This window comes from Triturus cristatus, chromosome 7, assembly GCF_964204655.1.
Source record: "Triturus cristatus chromosome 7, aTriCri1.1, whole genome shotgun sequence".
In the NCBI taxonomy this organism is placed as follows: Eukaryota; Metazoa; Chordata; class Amphibia; order Caudata; family Salamandridae; genus Triturus; species Triturus cristatus.
Genome location: NC_140590.1, coordinates 980,219,539 through 980,239,785, shown reverse-complemented (window position 1 = coordinate 980,239,785; position 20,247 = coordinate 980,219,539). Strand labels below are relative to the sequence as shown.

General features: G+C 48.4%; 1 protein-coding gene across 1 annotated transcript in view; it reads left to right on the top strand.

The window, feature by feature from the left end:
- Nucleotides 1-20,247, top strand: part of LOC146810948 (serine/threonine-protein phosphatase 2A catalytic subunit alpha isoform-like) — a 195,967-nt gene that overhangs the window by 118,611 nt on the left and 57,109 nt on the right. The window contains exon 5 of the mRNA XM_085618017.1: nt 429-590. Within this exon, the coding sequence (XP_085474143.1) occupies nt 429-590 (162 nt within the window). The remainder of the gene's footprint in view (nt 1-428; nt 591-20,247) is intronic.

Here is a 20,247-nt window from a genome sequence, read left to right as displayed (position 1 = left end):
GAGTTTTCTGGTATTTTTCAATGTGGTCCGACATTGAGTGTTTATAGACTTCATGAGGTAACCTTTGGTCTGCGTGCAACCTTTTTCTTCCCATCCTTGCTTGCCTCCCACAGATTGAGACAATTTGGTTATTCCATTTTGCTGCTAAAGGTAGCCTCCTGGACCTTTGACTATCCACCTCATTAGCTGAAAGTGGACTGAACAGCATTGATGCGCATAAGCTATAACACTTGAATATCAATCTGTTTTTGCTATTTTGTTTTAAATTGAAGATTTCCAACCGATTTTGGAAATTTTCAAGGGTTTGTAATACATGAAAGATACAATACTGATGAAATGTGCTTGAAAATTAGTTTTTTCCATTTTGCCTATGTAATGCAACATTTTGTTAATAAACTGTGGTTTTTTTAATGTATTTTTTTTATTAGGGTCCAATGTGTGATTTGCTGTGGTCTGATCCCGATGATCGCGGTGGGTGGGGCATTTCCCCAAGAGGTGCTGGCTATACTTTTGGACAAGATATTTCAGAAACTTTCAATCATGCTAATGGCCTTACTTTGGTTTCAAGAGCCCATCAGCTGGTGATGGAGGTGAGAAGTGCAGATCTTTTCTTATGACTGAATCTCAAATCCGACCAAATGGTGCCTGTCAGTTGTCTTAACAGTAATAATGTCTGTTGCCTAAGAGCCTCTAAAGCTAAATACTGTATTAAATTGACTTTCCCGCATCCAGGATGCCATGAGGTGATGCTAACTTTCTAAGAAAACAGTGACTGACTTCTTTACTGCCTTAATAATTAACCGTTTTGGAGTCCTAAAAGAGGACTCTTGGTCCAGATGGTGAGCCCCGAACAGGTTAGAATTTATTTTAATTCCTGGCTACTGAACACTTTTAGCCCTCCATTTCCGAGGTACTTTTTTGTCACGGGGGGGGGGTTAGAAGGATACACCATGGTGTCCGCATAGTAAGTCTAAGTAACGGAGAACTAACTCCATTATGTGGCGCAGACTTTTCTGCTTAGGACAGTGACCTCGCGGTTGCAGCCACATTAAGTTCTGTAACAGGACTGAGGAATGTCCTTGTTCTAGGTTTCCGTGGTATATGAAAGGTGAAGCGAGTCCAGTGCGGGGCGTAGTTGGGCTGTGTGGATGTAATTAACAATATGTGGAAGGCATAAGCCACCCATCGTATTTGATTTTGTATATTGTGGCGTGAGGAACTCTGGCGGTTTGTTATCCCAAATGAAGTGGAGCAACTAGGGTTGGATCGCAGTGTATCCTTCTGTGGGGGGGGCAAAATACTTGTGTTTGAGCAACATAGAGTAGTCGGGCAGGATATCTCCGATTTGCCCTACCTATATAGGTCTTTGAACAGGACGTCCAGAAGAGAAGTAATGTTGGCTTTAGGTAGCTGGTCTATGGCATTGGTGAGGTTTGCCCCTAAATAGCAAACAGAAGATACCTCCCAGGATAGGCCAGTTTGTGTTTCACCATCAAACTGCAGCCTGAGATGTCTTGACTATCCTCTATATGCTGGACTAGGGGCTCCATGGTGAGGGCAAAAATTAGGGGGATGGGACCCTTGCCTGGTCCCTTGGTTCAGTGTTATAGGTGGAGAGTAGATGCTGTTCACTTTTATGCTGTCAGTTGGAGCCCAGTTATTGGCTTGAATTATCGGCAGGACTTGCCGCGTTTATTCCTGGTCCACCTATTCGAAGGCGAGCGAGAGAAGGATGGTCTTGGTTTTGGAGTGGGAGGGCAAGTTGATAGTGTACTGCCAAACGGACGTTATCACGGTCCTTACATTTGTGGATAAATCCAGACTGGCAAGTGGAAACCAGGAGTAGGCTGAGCTCGCTAACTTGGGTAACTAAGATGGAAGTGAAAATCTTGACATCGAAGGTGAGCAAGACAATGGGCCTATATGATGTACAGGTGGTGGGATCTTTGCCTGGTTTAAGTAAGGCCGTCACTAAGGGCTCTCAAATAGTTGGGTTCTCAATTTGTGAGTTGAGTACCTTGCAGAGGAGATCTGCTAAGTTGCTAAAGGCTTTGTAAAAGGAGACCGAGAAGCAGTCTGGGCTTGGGCATTTATTTAGTTTGTGGTGAGATAGCGCTGCTCAGACCTAGTCAGGAGTAAACTGGTTCTTCTAGGGCTGCAAGCATGGTTGAATCGAGATGTGGGAAAGTAATGTCAGTGAGTTAAGACTCCTGGTGGATGGGGACCAGGAAGTTGAAACGTGTAGAGGTTACTTTAGTGTGTGAATACATTGAGGATAGCTGCTGGCTCTTTATGATAGCTGCTGACTCTGTATGGGTGGCCCCCTGTCTTGCGTGTTATGCCATAGATGCAGTTGCAAGTTTGTTTTTGTCACAGCTTGTTGGTGAGTGAGTAGGCTGCAGGACCTGATTGAGGCTGATGTAATGGATGACTGTGGTGGGGTAGGAGAAGTGGCTCTTGGCTGGTTTGGTGACACTGGCGATCAAAGAGGTGTTTGGTGCCAGGTGAATGTGCCCGGCCTATAGAATTGCCATGAAGTGGCATCAGTGGTGCTCTCTTCCAAGCACTGCCAATGGCCCTTGTTGTGTAGATAACCACACACTGTAGACCGCTTCCTTCCCTGGGTGGTGCCGGTCACATTCACCAGATACCTCTAACCTCCACACACATCACGGTTGGCTACAGCATCTCATTCCCAGGGTATTTTAATCTGATCACTTGGTACCTGAAGTTATAGGAAATTAGGTGTCTTCAGCTTCCTAAAGAATGTATGCAAGTCCTTAAGGAGACCCTTCAGTCCCACTACAAGGGCTTGCTATGCTGCCAAATAGAAAAAGATTCATTCACTAATCTTCAAAAGCAATCCTTGGAAGCCTTGGTGCAAGATGACATTTGTTACCTATTGCCCTTTCCCAAATCCGGATTAGCATCTTGTTTCATAGAAGTCTGCTTAGGTGCTTTAGTAGCATACATGCAAAAATGACCTCCGTCTATATTAAAAATACATATGGTTCAAGTATTCATGGAAGACTCTAAAAATAGTTCTTGCTTCTAAAGCACCACCAGTCACTACTTAGGACCTCAACATTGGGTTACCTATATAATAAGTCCACCTTTTGAACTGTTACTACTCCTAATTTGAATGCCGCACCTGATGTTGCAGTCAAATTCTTTGGACAGCCTTTGAACCCCAAGCTCTAACAGTGAAAAGGCAATTATTTATGGTGTACAAAAATTAGGAGATTCATAGAAGCAACCCTTGGTCTCTGCCCCAGGTAGTCTCCCCTTTCCATGTGAATCACACCGCTGACTTAACCCAAAAACTTCAAACTGTTGCATAAAGGGCTTTGTATACTTTAAATGTACAAAGTTATTTAAGATTTGCCAGAACCAAAACTGTTAGACTGAACTACTCTTTGTAGCTTTTTGAAACCTTGCTTAAGGGAACATTTTTCAAAGTCTGACATTGCTAGATGGATAAGTGTATCCATATCGGCCAAAAGCAAACCCCAGGCATTTCCAAGCGCACATCCCATTAACAAAAAGGGTGCTACTGTAGCTTTTCTTGGCAGCGTCCCAATTACACACCTTTCTAAAGCTGCAACACGGTCCGATTTTGACACGCCTACCAATCACCATTGTGTGATCATGTATGCCCACCAGGAAGAACTAGCTGGGAAAACTGTTAATTATGTGTTTCCCAAAGATTTTCTACAGGAGCTTGCAGGACTTCCCTGCAGTGACAAAGGCACTGCCTGATCAGTCTGTGCAGAGTATATGATCTATAGTGGCAGATAATGCAAATGGGAAATGTTACTTAGTTGTAACCGTGATTTACCTCTTGTAGTACATTGAACCCTCCAAACCCCCCCCCCCTAGGTTTGAGGTCATACTAGGACGTTTGAGATATTTGCCAAAAACATGTCCACAAGTTAATATCGTTCATCTATACACACAAACTGCCTTGCTTTGCTGTTCTACACTTCATCTCACCCAAAGAGGGAAATACAATCAATTGGAGTTGAAGTCTTAGTCCTGATGCATTGTGGGGTGAAGCATGAGACCCAAGCCACCTGCAAACCGAAACCTTTAATTTGATGAAAAACATTAACATTTGTGCCAAATACTAAATGGCAGGAGTGTGCATAGCATGTGATTTTGCAGGACTGCCAGCTGTAAATTGATGGTTATTCATAAGTAACATTACCGTTATTGTAATGTTTTTTCAGTGTCGGACATGTCTTTAATGACTCGTATATTTCACCACGAAGCCTAAAATGCAATGGCACCCAAACATTGTGTTAGATTTCATTTTTGCCTCTGCTTGTGTTTGTTTGAAATTAATATAATTTGTTCCAGATGATAGGAGTGAAATTTGGCAACTTTTCCACACATTCTGATAAAGGTACACCTAGACCTCGGCACTAATTGGAAAGTGACACATTTATTTATTTTACGGACACCAGTGTATTCTGGCATTTGACATTTGATCTGGGGGCTGAGTTGGAGCTTTGAAACCTGGAAATATGTATTCAAGTTCTTCCTCTGTGTAATATCTGAAGGACAAGTAACGTGAGAGACTAGCATTCACCTCTTTACACTTTTGGAGATTTCTCTTGAGTTCCCCTCTCATTCCCCTTAAGAGCCTATAGGCAGAAGTTTGAAGTAGGATTTGTTTTAAAGCCTTGGTAGGACTTTTTCATCAACGCACAGTAGTAGTAGTGTATGAAGAGAACTAGAGCCATATGTAAAAGTCTTCGTCCAACGACTTGTAATTGTAAAAATCACTTATTTAGCGCATGGCTACCCGTAGGCATCCCAGCGCTCTTGGCAACGGTGACCCTGGGCTAGTCCGATCTACATTCCTACTGCAAGCTAATTTCTGGGGAATAGGAAGGTTTTGAGTTTCTTCCTAAACTGAAGGAAGGTCTGTTCCTGCCTCAAGTTGCATGGGAGGGCATTCCATTCTCTTGCTGCTTGCAGAGAAAAGAGCCGACCGCCCGAGCGGGCTCGCTTTATCCTGGGAATGATTGCCAGGTTGTGGTCACTCGAGCGGAGATTAAGTTGGGGCTTATAGGGACTTTCCATATTTTCCAAAATGGAAGGGCCTTCTCCATGCATGATCTTGTATGTGATGCATAGGGATTTATATCGCACCCGTTCCTTCACAGGGAGCCAATGGAGTGATCTTAGAGCTGGCTTCGCCGACATATATCGACTAGTTCCAGTCAAAATCCTGGCGGCATAGTTCTGAGCCACTTGTAAGGTTTTAAAAGTGGATGCCGGTGCCCCAAGGTATATAGCATTCCCGTAGTCAATTCGTGATAAAACCAAGGATTGAACTACGGTCTTCTTTGCCTTTTCAGGGAGTTGGGGCAGGATTTTGCGCAGGGATTTGAGTATCCCATGACAAACTGCAGAGGTCTTTCTGGCTTGTTTCGAAGGACAACGCGTTGTCAGAAGCCTAAACTTTTTATTTCTGGTTTGGGTGGTGGTATGGCACCCATACAAGTGGGCCAAGCTAGACAGTCGGGGATATCCTGCTTTCCTAAGAGCATCAGCTCTGTTTTTCGTCCGTTAAGTCTGAGCTGAGACGAATTCATCCAGTTTACTACCACCTCCAAACAATTAGCCAGATTGTTCGGGGGAGCATCTGTTTGTTGCAAGGAAAACACCAGCTGGGTGTCATCCGCGTAGCTTATTAACTGGATGCCAAACGGAGCAACTAGTTCCGCCAACGGGGCCATGTAGACATTAAACAGTGTGGGGCTAAGGGACGACCCCTGTGGTACCCCACACTGTAACGCTAACAGGCGAGAAAGTGCCCTCTTTCTTGCATGGTATGCCCCCACTTTTTGCTGAATTGCTGATGTTCTTTGAGTGTGCCCTGGGCTCCTGCTAATCGGGTATCCATGGCCTATGTTCCTTCCCTAAAAACTGCATTGAAGCCTACACCCAATTGTCATCTCTGGCCACATGTCAGCCCATGGTAAATGGTACCACAGGTACCCAGGGCACTGTGACCAGAGAAGACCTGTAAGGGCTCTAGCACTTATTTTTCCACCCTTAGAGGCCCTGTACCCTGACACACTCACACTGCCTTTGCAGACTGCGTGTTTTGGTGCAGAACAAAGTAAAGAATCAACATGGAAGACATCCCTGTGTGCCATGCCTACAACCCACTGCCCTGGCATAGATCAGTCACCCCTGTAGCTGGGTGCCCCATGCCAGTGGTGAGGGTACAGGTGCATGAGTCCTGTACTCCTACAGTGTCGAAGTCCATTGTTAGTCATTGTAAGTGCAGTGCTGCCATTAAGAGTATATGGTGCTGGGAACTTATTACGAACTCCAAAGCACCATAATGGCTACACTGAAAACTGAAGTTTGGTACCAAACTTCTCGGCACATTAAACCCACACTGATGCCAGTGTGGGATTTAATTTAAAATGCACACCAGAGGGCATCTTAGAGACGCCCCTTGGAACTCGACCAACTCCTAGTGACCTGACTGAGTGGCTGCTTAGGCTGCCACCAACAGACATGTTTCCGGACCCCTAGGTCGAGAGCTTGCTGCTCTCGGGGGCCTGAAACAATGCACATCCTGGGATGAGGTGCCAAGCGTCCTCCCCCAGGATGGGCAGGGTTCACGAAGGAGAGGCTTCAAAGGCATGCCGCCTTTGTGTGCCTCTCCAGACAATTTGCTGCTTTCAGCAGCTGGTCCCCACTGGTTCTACCCCCCACTTTGGGCGGGAGAACCAGCGGGTAAAACAAGTGAGGAAAAGGTGTGCCCACATCTGCCAACCCCACCCTTCAGGTGGGGGAGGCGAGTTGAAGCACAACCTCTGGTCCCTGCCATCTTGAGGAGGGGGGGAGACTCAGCCAACCAGGGACAAGCTCCTGCCCCCCTCCCACTGGAGAGTGGCAGAATAGGGGGTGTACCCACCCCAGGGAAGGGACCCATTGGTCCCTGCCCTTTACCTACCTGTAACGCCGCTAAATTTAGTATTTAGGGGGCACCCTGAACCTTCCTTCCTCCGATCTAGCTAGAAGAAAAGGACGAAGAGCCGTGCAGAGCTAACATGAGGACGACGCCCACTGACTTAGCCTCAGCCCTACAGGCCTGTCTCCCCTCGAACCTGCTCCTGCGAAATCCTGGCGTGTCCAGCAGCCAGCAACCTCACAAACCCCGGAGGACCTGCCTGCCTTCACTTCCCAGACTGTTTCTCACGTGAGCACCGGATGTGTTTAAACTGCAGCTTCTGGTACCATCCAGAGACCGCGAATCCAGCCCACTCTGCACCCGCCGAACCCGGCCTGATCTAGAGTGGGAAAACACCACGAGGAGGTCCCTGCGGCGATCCTGACCAGAGATCCGGTGACCCCTGACCTGCCTCCAGACGACGCCTGCATTCTCAATCCAGTGGATCCTCCCGACAGCGACCAGAGCAGGTAAGAAAATCCGACATCACAAGGCACCCCTGGCACCAGACACCCCACTGCCTTGTGTGCCCAAACCAACAGTGCCTAACCAACCCACGACATCCCAACTTACTCCTCGAAGTGGTGGTCGCACCCAGAAGATCCTCGTCCCGAGCCTGCAGTGTTTCTTTGTCCCGGAGGTTCTCCATTGAAAACAGGGCACCCGCCCTCAAAACAGCACCCTGCACCCGGCCGCCATAGTGCCGCTTAGGGTGCACCTTTGGTGCTACATTGGTCCCCAACTTGCCCTGAGCTTAACCCTAGGAGCTTTGCTCCCACAACCCAGTGGCCTGCTTGCCAGCAGCCACCAACCGAGGCTCCTATCCCCCATTGGATAACATTGGGCCTCAACACTCTGCACCCGGCTGCCCTAGTGCCAATGAGGGTGCAACAACATTGCATCACTGACCCTGGGAGACCCCTGAGTCTAACCACAGAACAATAACTCCCACAGTCGATTACTTACCTGTGTACCATTTTCCTTGTATAGGATGACATTGACACTTTTTCTTCAAAAAGTTTCTAAGTGTGGATTTTTGAAACCTAAAAATATTCATTAAAAATCGCACAAATAACCAAAACGTGTTTACTCGCCTGTTTGAAGGAAATGTCCCAGTGCTGAATCTAGGTATCCAGCACTGAGTTAGAAAAGTAACGTAAAAAGTAACTTGCCTGCAATTTACTGAAAAAGCCTATTCATTCCAATGTACTGTATTTGCTAAGTGTTGCATACTACTGCTCCCCTGTAAATCAAACAAAGTACAATTTCTATTGCATTTTCAAACTGTCCTATATCCAGTAACGTATTACTGAAACCTATGTAATGCTTACCTGTACCAGGCCTGCTTGGTTCTAAAAATAAACAGTATATTTTTATACAACAACAATTGGCCTAGAGTTCAGTTCTTGAGTGTGTAAATTCATTTGCTGACTGAGTGGGTACATCAAATGCTTAACACTGTCCGATACTGCCTTACTGCTCGACCAAGCTATCGCTATTCGAGAGTAAAGTTCTATCTAACTTTAACCTCTGCCTACCTCTGGGGACACTTGGACTCTATACACACTATACCTCATTTTGGTGTAGTGTATATATAGCGCCAGTTTCTTACACGGTCTCATACTCTCCATTCTCGGTTTGGAACAGACTGACGAGTATGAATTGTGAAACTAGTATGGGCAACCCTACCATGAGGAAAATTGGGATCAGGATGCCAGTTTAGTTTATTTAATTTATAGAGAGCTTGGTTACACCAAACTGTGTGTCCCCGCGCTGAGACATAGAGGGAGAGCTGATACAATTTGGAAAGCACTTGCTAGACATCGGAGATTTCCGTACTGCTGAACAGCCAGGATTTTAGTTTACGGAAATTTTTCTCACATGTCTCTGTTCTTAGGGCTATAGGCAGTGTGTTCCACGTTTTAGCCGCCAGGTACCTGAAAGAACGGGCTCCCAATCTGGCTTTGTATATCCTTGGTTCCCTCACCAGGGCTTTCCCTAAGGACCGCAGAGTCCGACCAGGAGTATATTCCGTTGGGAGAGGATGAAGATATTTGGGGCCGCACTTCTAGAGTATGCGATGGCCATAGCACATTACCTTAAAAGTGACCCTCTTTTCCACTGGCAGCCAGTGCAATTCTCTCAGGGCCTTCTCAGTGTTTGCTCTTCTGGGTGAGCCAAGCACCAGTCGGGCTGCGGCATTTTGTACTCGCTGTAATTTGGCTAGTCCTCTCTTAGTGGCTCCAAAATATAGGACATTGCCATAGTCCAGTTCCGAGGTTATGATCGCATGGACAATTGTTTTCCTGGCATTAGAAGGTAGAAGATCGAGGATCTTTCGCAGGATTTTAATAGCTCCATAGCATTTGCCATAGCAGTGATCTCTATACCTCTGCTGATACTGGCCTGGTCTCCCCTCCAGGACCTGCCAGTGAGGTAAGTGCCTCCTTCGGAGTGGCTGTGAAAAGGCGACAGGTCTCACCTTCCAGCTCCTCTCCATGGAGGACAAAACTAACGTTCTGACTGTAAGGGCCTCATTAAAGGGCAACCGGGGCTCAGTATGGTTCAGACACCCTTTTAGGACCCTGGGCCAAACTTTGCTGTAGTCCCCACGTTAGTCACCAGATTGCGCTGCGCCATAGTCTTGCCCCGGCGACTCACCTTTTCTAACCCAGCACCCTCCGCCCGAGAGCTTGGTGATGCAAGCTTTTACCAGCAGGAGAAGCCCTAGTGCCTTCCAGACTACTCTCGGATAGGGAGTCTGATGGTAGAGACTTTTAGGAAGAGTATTTTTCTCCAAAGGTTTGGCTGTCCTTTAGGTCAGTGCCAGTTGTTCTTATGCCACTATTCTCAGACTCTCTGAGACTCAGTTGCACAAGTCCTGACCAAGACCTCGCCCTGTGCTAACCGAAATGCTGCAAGATGGGCGTGTCACTGCCAAGTTTACAGTCAATTGCGGACTGGATAACACTGATTCTATTGGCGAGCCATTGACTCTGTCGCCATCAGTTATGCCAGGTTGAGATTGCAGGTTGCTCTGGTGACATACTGTTCATGTGGACAACCACTTCAGCCTCTGAAGGGTTCCCACCTTTTTCGTGGACACAGCCGTGGCACCCACCAATCCCTTGGTGAGGGACAGCATGCTAGTTAGTTTACTGTCCCGCTAGACGCCCCCCTCCACCACCCCCAACCTACCAAACCCCTTTAGCATGCCCCCAGTGGAGCCTGGCCACCTGGTTGGAGGCAGCATCCAAGAATTTTTACTGGACCCACAGGCCATAACTTCGGAGAGGTGGGCCCTGCAAATTGTACAGTAGGGGTATGCCCTTCCCACGGCCCATTCAACGATCTCAAACTACTAACCGAGGAGCATCTGTCTGTCTTACGGCAGTACAGAGGACCCTATGTCCATCTTGCGGCAGGAAGTTCAACCCCTTTGTGACAAAACGGCTATTGAGAGAGTGCCTGCATCGGAAGTGGGTCGTGGTTGTTCCTGCTTTATAGTGCCACAGAATGTCCTTCATACTTTCTCTGGAAGAACAAATTCTAGATGCTCACCCAAGACCAATTGTTCCTGCACTCGATCCTGGAGACTGGAAGGAGGTGCTGGACCTGAAAGACTCCTACTTCCACATCGCTGCCCCTCTTCTGTCTCAGCAGTACCCCTCGGATGTTCACAGAAGGGGAGGTGGTGATGGCAGCACATCTTTGGATTTCATGAGTCCCAATCTTCCCCTACCTCGACTACTGACTGCTGAAGGTGGGCTCGCCCCAGACAACCGTCGCCCACCTTCTAACAACCTGGGGGTTCCCTGTCAACACGAGTCACGCCTCACTCCTTTTCAGGCTTTCCCTTGAATATGAAACATTCTGAATACATTCTGGTTTTGTGCCTTTCTCCTGGAAAGGAGAGTCCAAGACATTCAGGCTGGGATTCCGATCTTTCAGCTTCTGTCCTGGATTTCAGTGAGGCCGATTCTGAGGCGGCTGGGACTGATAGCCTCCTGCATTTTGCTGCTTGGACACATCAGTTGGCATGTGGGCCCAACATCAAGGGGATATCTCAGAGCATGTCCAGGTCTCGGAGGAGACTGGAAAAGACCAGCCAAACAGCAGTAGTGGTTGCGCAAGTGCCATTGTCCAGTGGCAGACCCCTTTCCCTACCCATCCAGATCGGACATTGTTGGTGTTGCATCGTTTTTGGGTGGAGGCAGCCATATGAGAGAGGTGGAGATCAAACGATCAACATACTTCCAACAACTGACTCCAACTCTACCAACAATCCAGACGGCTACGTTCTATCTTTGACACTTGCGCAGGTCCCCTGCATCCGCAGAAGCGAGTCAGAAGGTCCTGACTTCTTCTTTGCCGTCAAGAACCGGAGAGAACTTCCTTAACTCATCAGGACAGCTCTTTCACTTATCAACTTTCGCAAGAAACTTAAGACTTCGGTGTTCAACTGGGTGCTCCGTCCTCCAGCACCTGGATACCCTCACGGGTGATAAGTTGCACCATACAAATCTACATAACATGACGGAGGTCTCTGGTCTCTGACGGATGACCTCCGGCTTCACATCAACGTCCTGCAGATCCATCTGGCATTGAAAGCCTTCCCGCCCTCCCTTATGGAAAGGCAGGTGCTCAGATACAAATGGTGTGGGTGGGGCCATGAACCTAGTGCTAGGTGGCTCTGCACTTCTGGAAATTGCTGGACCACCGAGGAACTTTTATGGTGTGAACTACCAGATGGGATCTTTGAACCCCAGGGTGGATGTACTCAACCACCGACGTCTTGCGGATCACGAATGGCAGTTACTCCTTGAAGTGGCACAAGATCTCTTCCACACATGGGAAGATCCTTGCCAGCACTTCGGTGCATTCTCCGCCTTCATGCTTGGAGATTGAGTGGTGGCAGCTGAAAACTTTAAGCCTTCCTCCAGAAGTGGTTGATGTCATCTTGGAAGCCAAGAGATGCTTGACACAAATTGTCTACACCTATCGTTGGGACCATTTTGTGGTGTGATACGGCACAGTAGGGAAAACTCACCCCCCCCCCCCCCCATTCTCAGGCTAAGTTGTTTGATGTTTTGTTTGTTCGCTCCCTCACCCAGGAAGGCTTTGCTTTGTGCCCAGTTAAAGGACACATTTTGTCTCTCTTGTCCTTTATGTGGTTGCCGAACCTGCCATTTTTATTGGTCACCTGTTGTGATGCAGTTAAAAGTATTCCAACCTTTGTTTCCTCCTCCTTGTTTTGCCACAGTGGGGTCTTAACCTGATCCTCGCATATTTGATGCTACTCCCTTTAAGCCTCAGACAGCCGTCCTTTGCAACTTCTCACCCTTAAGACCGTGTTCCTTGTTGCCATTAAAAAATGCCCTGTGGGTGAGTGAGCTCCAAGCTTTGTGTTAACCCGCTATGTACCACCACCTTCCAAGACAAACTGGTTCTGTGAACTGAGGCATCCTTTCTTCTAAAAGTAGTGACACTGTTCCATGTCAGTCAGACCTTCCCCATTCAGTGTTTTGTGCTTTTTCACCCCTTTAAGGATTAGGAAAGACTCCATTGTTTAGACCCCAAAAGAGCGCCGAGTTATTATATTGATTGTCGCAGAGAACACTGATTGTACAATCGGCTCTCTGTGGGGTTTGCAAGAGTAAAGAAAGACAAAGCCATACAGAAAAGGGACATCTCTTGTTGGATCTTGTTCTGCATGGAGATCTACCATGCATTGGCCAAGAAGCGGCCCCCTTGAGGTTTAAGGGCTCATTCCAGCAGAGCCAAGGCTGTTTCCACTCTGTTAGCATGTGGAGTTCCCAGCCTGAATATTTGTCGGGGGGGGGGGGGGTTGATGGGCATTCTCTCCCCGTTGGATGATCTGTCCATCCCTGTATGACAGCAACAATGCCCGGAAGGTCCCGTGTGTGGTTACCACCTTCAGATGCTTTTTACTGCCCTTGGTTCTGAAGAAAGAAGCTGCGGCTCCGTGCTGAAAATTTAGAAAATTCTACAGAATGTTGATCTGAACTGTTCAGAAACAGCAAAAGACATGAATGTAGAAAATGACATCAAACAATACCAGGAACAAAGTTGTTGCAACCCGAGGATGATCAACAGTGATGTCAAAGAATGTTTGGCCAGGAAGGTCACAATCTGCATGGACAGTTTTTCTTTTAGGTTCTGTCCTTCGGGTCACCACAATTTGGCCAAAAGGATAGTCACAAGGTATGCAACCTATCCAGTTCAAAAGTGCAAGTTAGAACAAATGATGCTCTCAGTCGAACTGAATGAGATGCCTCCAGGTAGAAATGACAGATATTTTTGAGGAGTTCCAGTTATGCAAACAACTTTTTTCACTAGGCAAAATCTTATCTGTTGTTGGCAGTGTATTATTTGATGTATGTTTAATCATATTACGAGACCTCTTGGTTTAATTACGGTGGTTGTAAAGTGTGCCCTTTTGTTAATACCTGTTCGATTTGACTGTTTTAGACTGACAAAGGTGTCTCCTCCTAATGGGAGCAAATGCATAGGAATGTCTTTTTGCATTGTAATGCCCTAGGCACCTTACCAATCTAGGTTTGGGAGGTCTGCAGTAGCAGTATTGATAAAGTGCAGCTTTAGGAAGTTCCCCAGTCTTTATTTATTTTTTTTATATTATTTTTTAATGCGACACAATGATAAAGTAAGTTTTTTCAGGCATACATTAAATTTTGCCTATGCCTACTTGTACTTATTTCTTGTTTTATTCATACTTTTATTACCTCTTATTTTTGCAGTTGCATTTACTCGGACGCATTCTCGTAATCTTACAACTTCTACTCTTACTCCTTCAGTTACTTGTAATTACTTCCTCCTACTTCTGCTTGCTTCTTAGTCTTGCATACTCCTATTTATGCAGACTCTTCCACCTCTCTTGTATTTACTTCTACTCAACTTGCTAACATCACCACACACATTTCCATCAACTCACAACTAAGCGCTCATCCATTTACTCATACTTGAATCCCTCCAGCTATGCAGCCTCACGCACTTCCATCCACCGACCATCCTAAACATCTACAACCATAGTTCCATATGTCCATCCATGCTTCCAGCTTCTATCTTCTGGTGTTTGAAGTGCCTTTATGTGCACTATCTGACTTTGTGGGTGCACACATCTTTGTATTGTCTGCGGGTAGAGAAAACCCCTGTATTTGTTGTCTATAGGTGCGTCCAAACCTATCCCGTGAAACCAAGTCCATTGCAGCTCAACAAAGACCTTGTAAATTTAGAAAATGCATTTTTATTGAAAGATGAGAACTTCTGCCATATACAGAGGTGTTTTTTTTATTTTTTTAAATTTAATTTGAAAACATAAAATGTTTGGATAGCACACGTACAGGGATGTCAAACATTTATGAATGGAGGAAGAATATACATATGGAGTACCAGGGTTAGAAGTATAACGGTTATCTGTGGCATGCTCTTCATTTTTGTGGCATGCTGCTCTAGTCTTGAGAGCCTTACTTGGCTCAAATGTTTTTGCAGGGATGATTTGGCACTTTAACACTTCATAAGTTGAAGTAGAGACACATTGGCCGTAAAAGTGCTCATCTGTGCTAAAAAAAAAAAAGTACAACATATGTAACGAAATAAACAAAAGATGAGCTTCTGAGAATACATTAACATCTGATAGAGACTGTTAGTTGTAGATTCCTTACCTTAGAATTTCTCAAGTTGTCTTCGTTCTGCAGGAGGTTGCTCCAGGTCGGATTACAGCCTTATCGAGGCTGGATCGGGTGATTGTCTGCTTTATTGTAGGCCCACCTTATTGTTTTGAGGCTTTTGGAATTGTTCATATTGGTGTTATCATACCTTGGATTCTCTCTTGCTTTCAAGAGAAGTACTTATCTCTGGCTCATTAATTCCTGCTGAAACGAGCTTGTGCACATTTTGCTTGCAACACTTACCCACCACGGATACTCAGACGGCGACTCTTCTCACGAGTGCCCGTTTTTTGTCTTTATGCCCTGAAGAAGTCCATTACTGTGGCTTTTTAAAAAATATTTTGACTAAAAAAAGAGACTTGAAACACTATGGACACGGACCTGATACATTGTGTCTATATTGTCTTGTTGCTAAGTGGTGCACATTTGTGATTTGTTTGTAATTGTTATAATCCTGTATTGGATTACACTGGCAGTGGGTGCATTAACAGTGTGCACATAACTGATGCGGGACTCCCATTTTATGTATAATAATTAGGTTAGCGGGTCAGGTGCTAGGCTCTTACAGGGTACACTGTGAGTCAGTCTGGATCTGTAGATTTTTTCTTTAGCAATACCCCTGCGTGTCGTTAGGTGGCAGCAGTTGCGTGTTTTGACATTGTGGTTGCCGGGATGATGTCGCGGTGCCTACTTAGACGCCGCCTCTGCACGCTGACATCACTTCTCTTTTTCCGTGCCAGCCTAGCGGAGATCGGAGAGAGCTACTCCTTAGCTGTTTTTTGGCTAGCTTTTTGCGACTTTTGCCACTTTTGTTGACGTCTTTTTATGATTCTTGGACACCCGGTGAAGGAGGAATGTCCCATCAGCTCCTGTCACAAGATGTCTGTGACTGATCCGCACCACGTGTGCTTGTTGTGTCTGAAGCGCGACCCGAAGTCGTGCTGCGACTAGTGGACCATGCAACTGAATACTTTGTGGGAGCGGTCCCAAAAGTTGTTGGAGGCCTAGTGGTAAACTCTGTGTCGCTCCTGGTCTCGTTCGAGAGGAAGGTCACAAGGCCGTTCGCGGAGCCTCGACTCCTCGTCATACTCAAAGTCAGCAAGGTCCTCGGGTAAGTCAAAGAATAAGGTGAATAAGCGCAGGCGCTCTTCACCTTCTCTGTTGGCTGACACCACGTGAGACTCTGAGCGTCATCGCTCGAAGGCTCTGTCCCCGGTGTCTGCTTCAGGGACGAATCCTCGCCTTCTACTCTTTCTGGGAGCCGGAGTGTCCCCAGCCCAACTCAGACAGTTTTATGAGGCCTTATACCTAGTCTTCAAGAAGCCCGACTCCGCCGGCACGCCTTATGAGCCCCACGGAGCGGGTCTGGGGTCCTGGTCCTTCAAAGCTGGCGGCCCTGGCGCTGGAGTGCCCCCCACTTATCCAGGCCTGGTTCCGGATTGACTCTGGTCGATCTCACTCGACCTGTGCCGGCTGTGCCCCCAGCCCAAACCATCCTCTAGTTGGACACAGAGCTGGACCAACATTGGTACCGATGCCGGAGGGTACTTTTGTTCCCCTGTTCATCCCTCGTGTTCCCTATCAACCAAAGGGTTGTGATGAGGACTGGGAGGGGTCGTTGGACCCTTTAACCGACCAGCTGGAAGAACCGGACTGGCCAGAGGACTTAGTTGATGCAAGTTGTCTGGACACCTCTCCAGACACTGGTTTGCTTTCTCCCCCTACCCTGGCTATGGAGGAGGGGGCGTCCGATGCTGTGGTGGTGGGAAGGGTGGCCGAGATCCTTGGCCTTGAGCTCCCTTTGATGGCAATCGGGACTAACCTGACAGGTGCTTCAGCCTGTGAGTTCTTTCTCTGAACCCCTATTGCCATTCAGTGAAGCAATTACTGTTGTCCTCCGGGGCACTTGGTCCAAGCCCAGCACAGGTGCTCCGGTGGAGAGGTCAATTGCCCTCCATCACTGCCGGCCCGTTGCGACCCAGTGTTCCAGACCTAACACCCTTTTCCCTGAGCTTGGTGGTCCAAGCCTCCTCCTAAGGGCGTGTTCCCTTCTGCTCCTTCAGAAAGGGAATCCAGAAAGCTGGACCATCTTGGGAAGTGAATGTTCTCTTCCTCCAGCTTGGCACTGTGGTCGGTAAATACTGCGCGACTGTTGGGCAGCTACTCTCATACCATCTGGGATATGGTCGCGCAGGTGCTTCCTCAGTGCCCGGAGGAGGCCTGGGCCGTTGTCTTCCAGGCAGTTGCAGATGGGAGAGATACAGCTAAATTCGCAATTTGGTGTGGACTGGATACCACTGACTCACTGGGCAGGATTGCCAGATTGGTACGTCTGGTTGAGGACATCTGATTTTTTCCGGGGGATGTCCAGTCAACGTTGATGGACATGCCCTTTGATGGGTGTTGTCTTTTTGGCAACAAGCAGATTCGGCGCTTGAGTGCTTTATAAACTCTTGTGCTACAACCTGAATTTTGGGCCTCACTGTGCCTTCCCGTCCACTCCAGTCTGCTTTTCGTGGCTACGGAAGGGGTGCCAATCACGTCTAGTCCAGTCTAGCCACAAGTTCACGCTAGCTGGCCAACTTCTAAGTGGCCGCGGACATGGGACCCAGCGTCCTCGCTGGGCTGGGAGCCAGTGGGCAGGCCAGTTCACATCTCCCCACCACTGCCTCCAAGCCTTCTTAGTCTGATGTTCCAGGCCCATCTTCAGCCAGTTGGAGGCAGGATTCGCCATCACCTCCTCCACTGGCAATCCATCACATTGGACAGGTGGGTTCTGCAAATAGTCTGAAGGGGCTACTCCCTCCGCTTCAAGACCAACCCTCCCTCCATGCCACTGTCTTATGATTGCATGTCGGAGGATCATTTGCCACTTCTCCACCAGGAAGTTTCAGCTTTTGGCCAAGGGAGCTATAGAGGGGGTCCTTGAGCCAGAAGTAGGTTGTGGTTGCTATTCTTGCTACTTTCTGGTGCCCAAGAAGGACAAACGCCTGCGTCCTATTCTAGACCTACTGGCCCTCAAACCCCCCCCCCCCCCCCCCAGAAGGAAAAGTTCAAGATGCTTATGTTGGCTCCGGTCTGCCTGGAGACTTGATGGTGAACTTGCAGGCTGCTTAATTCCATGTTCCCGTCTTGCAGCCCACAGACGTGAGCTACGGTTCACAGTGGGCCACGAGCACTTTCAGTTCACAGTGCTCCCCTTTGGCTTTACAAGTGCCCCTCGGGTGTTCACAAAGGTGAGGTTGGTGGTCGCAGCTCATCTGCATAGATCCAGTTCCAGTCTTCCCCTATCTCGACGACTGCCCGGCTCGCCCCAGGCTGTCGTGTCCCACCTCCAGACTATGGCTGACTGTGAAAGTGCCATCTTTCTTGCATGGTATGCCCCCACTTTTTGCTGAATGTACTGTGACTAAGTGTGCCCTGGACTCCTGCCAGTCAGGTGCCCAGGGCCTATGTTCCTTCCCTAAACACACAAAACCCAAATTGGCAAACCCTGGCCACATGTCAACCCCTGGTAAATGATACCCTAGGTACACAGGGCCTTGTGACCAGGGAAGGCCTCTAAGGGCTGCAGCACTTATTGTGCCACCCTTGGAGGCCCTGTACCCTTACACACACACACACACTGCCCTTGCAGGCTGGGTGTCTGGGTGCAAGACAAAACAAAGAGTCGACATGGCACACATCCCTGTGTGCCATGCCCATCACCTACACTGCCATGGCATATATCAGACACCCCTCTAGCTGGGTGCCCTATTCCAATGGTGTGAGCACAGGAGCCGGAGCCCTGTGCCCCAACAGTACTCCAGTCCATTCCTGGGCACTGTAAGTGCAGTGCTGCCATTTAAGAGTACATGGTGCTGAGAGTTCGTCAAACACGAACTCCACAGCACCATAATGGCAACACTGAAGACTGAGAAGTTTGGTATCAAACTTCTCAGCACATTAAACCCACACTGATGCCAGTGTGGGATTTAATGTACCAAGCACCCCAGAGGGCATTTTAGAGATGCCCCCTAAAACCTAACCTACAATCCACGTCTGTTCTGAGGCTGCCTAGGCTGCCACACAGCAGACATGTTGCTGGACCCCTGGGTAGTCTAGCCCCTGCTCTCCTGGGCCTGCAACAATGCACATCCTGGGCGAGGTGCTAAATCTCCTCCCCCAGGATGGGCAGGGGGAAGCTTCAAAGGCATTCCGTCTCTGTGAGCGTCCCCAGGCCACTGCAACCCCCCACTCTGGCGGGACGCTTGGCTGGAAACCTCAAATAAGGACAGGGTGTGTGCCAGCCTGCCAACCCCACCCCTCAGGTGGGGGAGGCGAGGTGAAGCACATCTCCGGGCTCTCGCAATCTTGAAGATGGGAAGCCCTACCCTATCAGGACTAGGCTACTGCCCCCCTCCCACAGGAGAGAGGCAGGATAGGGGGTGTACCCACCCCAGGACACGGACACATTGGTCCCTGCCCTTCACCTACCTGTAACGCCCCTAAATCTAGTATTTAGCGGCACCCTGAACCTTCCTTCCCCAGATTCCAAAATCCGAAGAAGAGCTACAAGAAGGAAGACCTGCCCTGCAGCTGCTAAGAAGAGGAAGACACAAACTGCTTTGGCCCCAGCCCCAGCGGCCTGTCGACCCTCGAACCTGCTCCTGCTCCAACCCGGCATCTCTTGTGGCCAGCAACCTCACAAACCCCTTTTGACTCTTAAGTCCCTGGGACCCCCATGAGTAGAGGCTATACTCAAAATCTACTTCCAATCCCTGGCAGCAGCCCGGAACCGCGAACCCAGCACACTCTGAACAAAGACCACGAGGACGACCCCACGGCGACTGTGACCCAGTGTCCGGCACCCAAGGACCTCCCTCGACACTCCTGAAGAAGCCTGCACCCTCAGAACAAGGTGCCCCCCAACCGCGATCAACAGAGGGTAAGATTTCCCGACACCAAAAGGTGCCCCGCGGCCCCCTGTGCCCAATCCCGGGGTACCTACCTATCCTCCTACTACCCAACTTACCTCTCGAAGTGGTGGTGGCACCTGAAGAATCCTCGTTCCCGAGCTTGCAGTCTTTTTCTAAACCGGAGATTTCCCATTGAAATCAATTGAGCGCCAAAAGGCTCAAAAGCACCCTGCACCCAGCCGCCCGAGTGGCCCTGGCAGTGCAACCTATCCACTTCCCCACTTGCCCTGAGTAATTGACCAGGAGCCCAGCTCCCACAGCCGCGTGACCTGCTAGTCAGCGGCCACCAACCAAGGCCCCCCCTATCCCTCATAGGATAACATTGGGCCTAACTCTCTCTGCACCCGGCCGCCCTAGTGCCGCTGGGAGTGAACCAACTGTACCTACCTGACCCTGGGGGACCCCTGAGTCTTCGCCCAGAACCTCAACTCTGCCAGTCGAGTACTTACCTTTACATAACTCAATTTATTTCATAGGGTAACATTGACTGGCTTTTTCCTGAAATTTCTTCTAAGTGTGGACTTTTCAAAACTAAAAATATTCCCCCAAAAAATGCCGAGTAACAAATACTCACCTGCTCTTAGGTGAGCTCCCAGTGCTG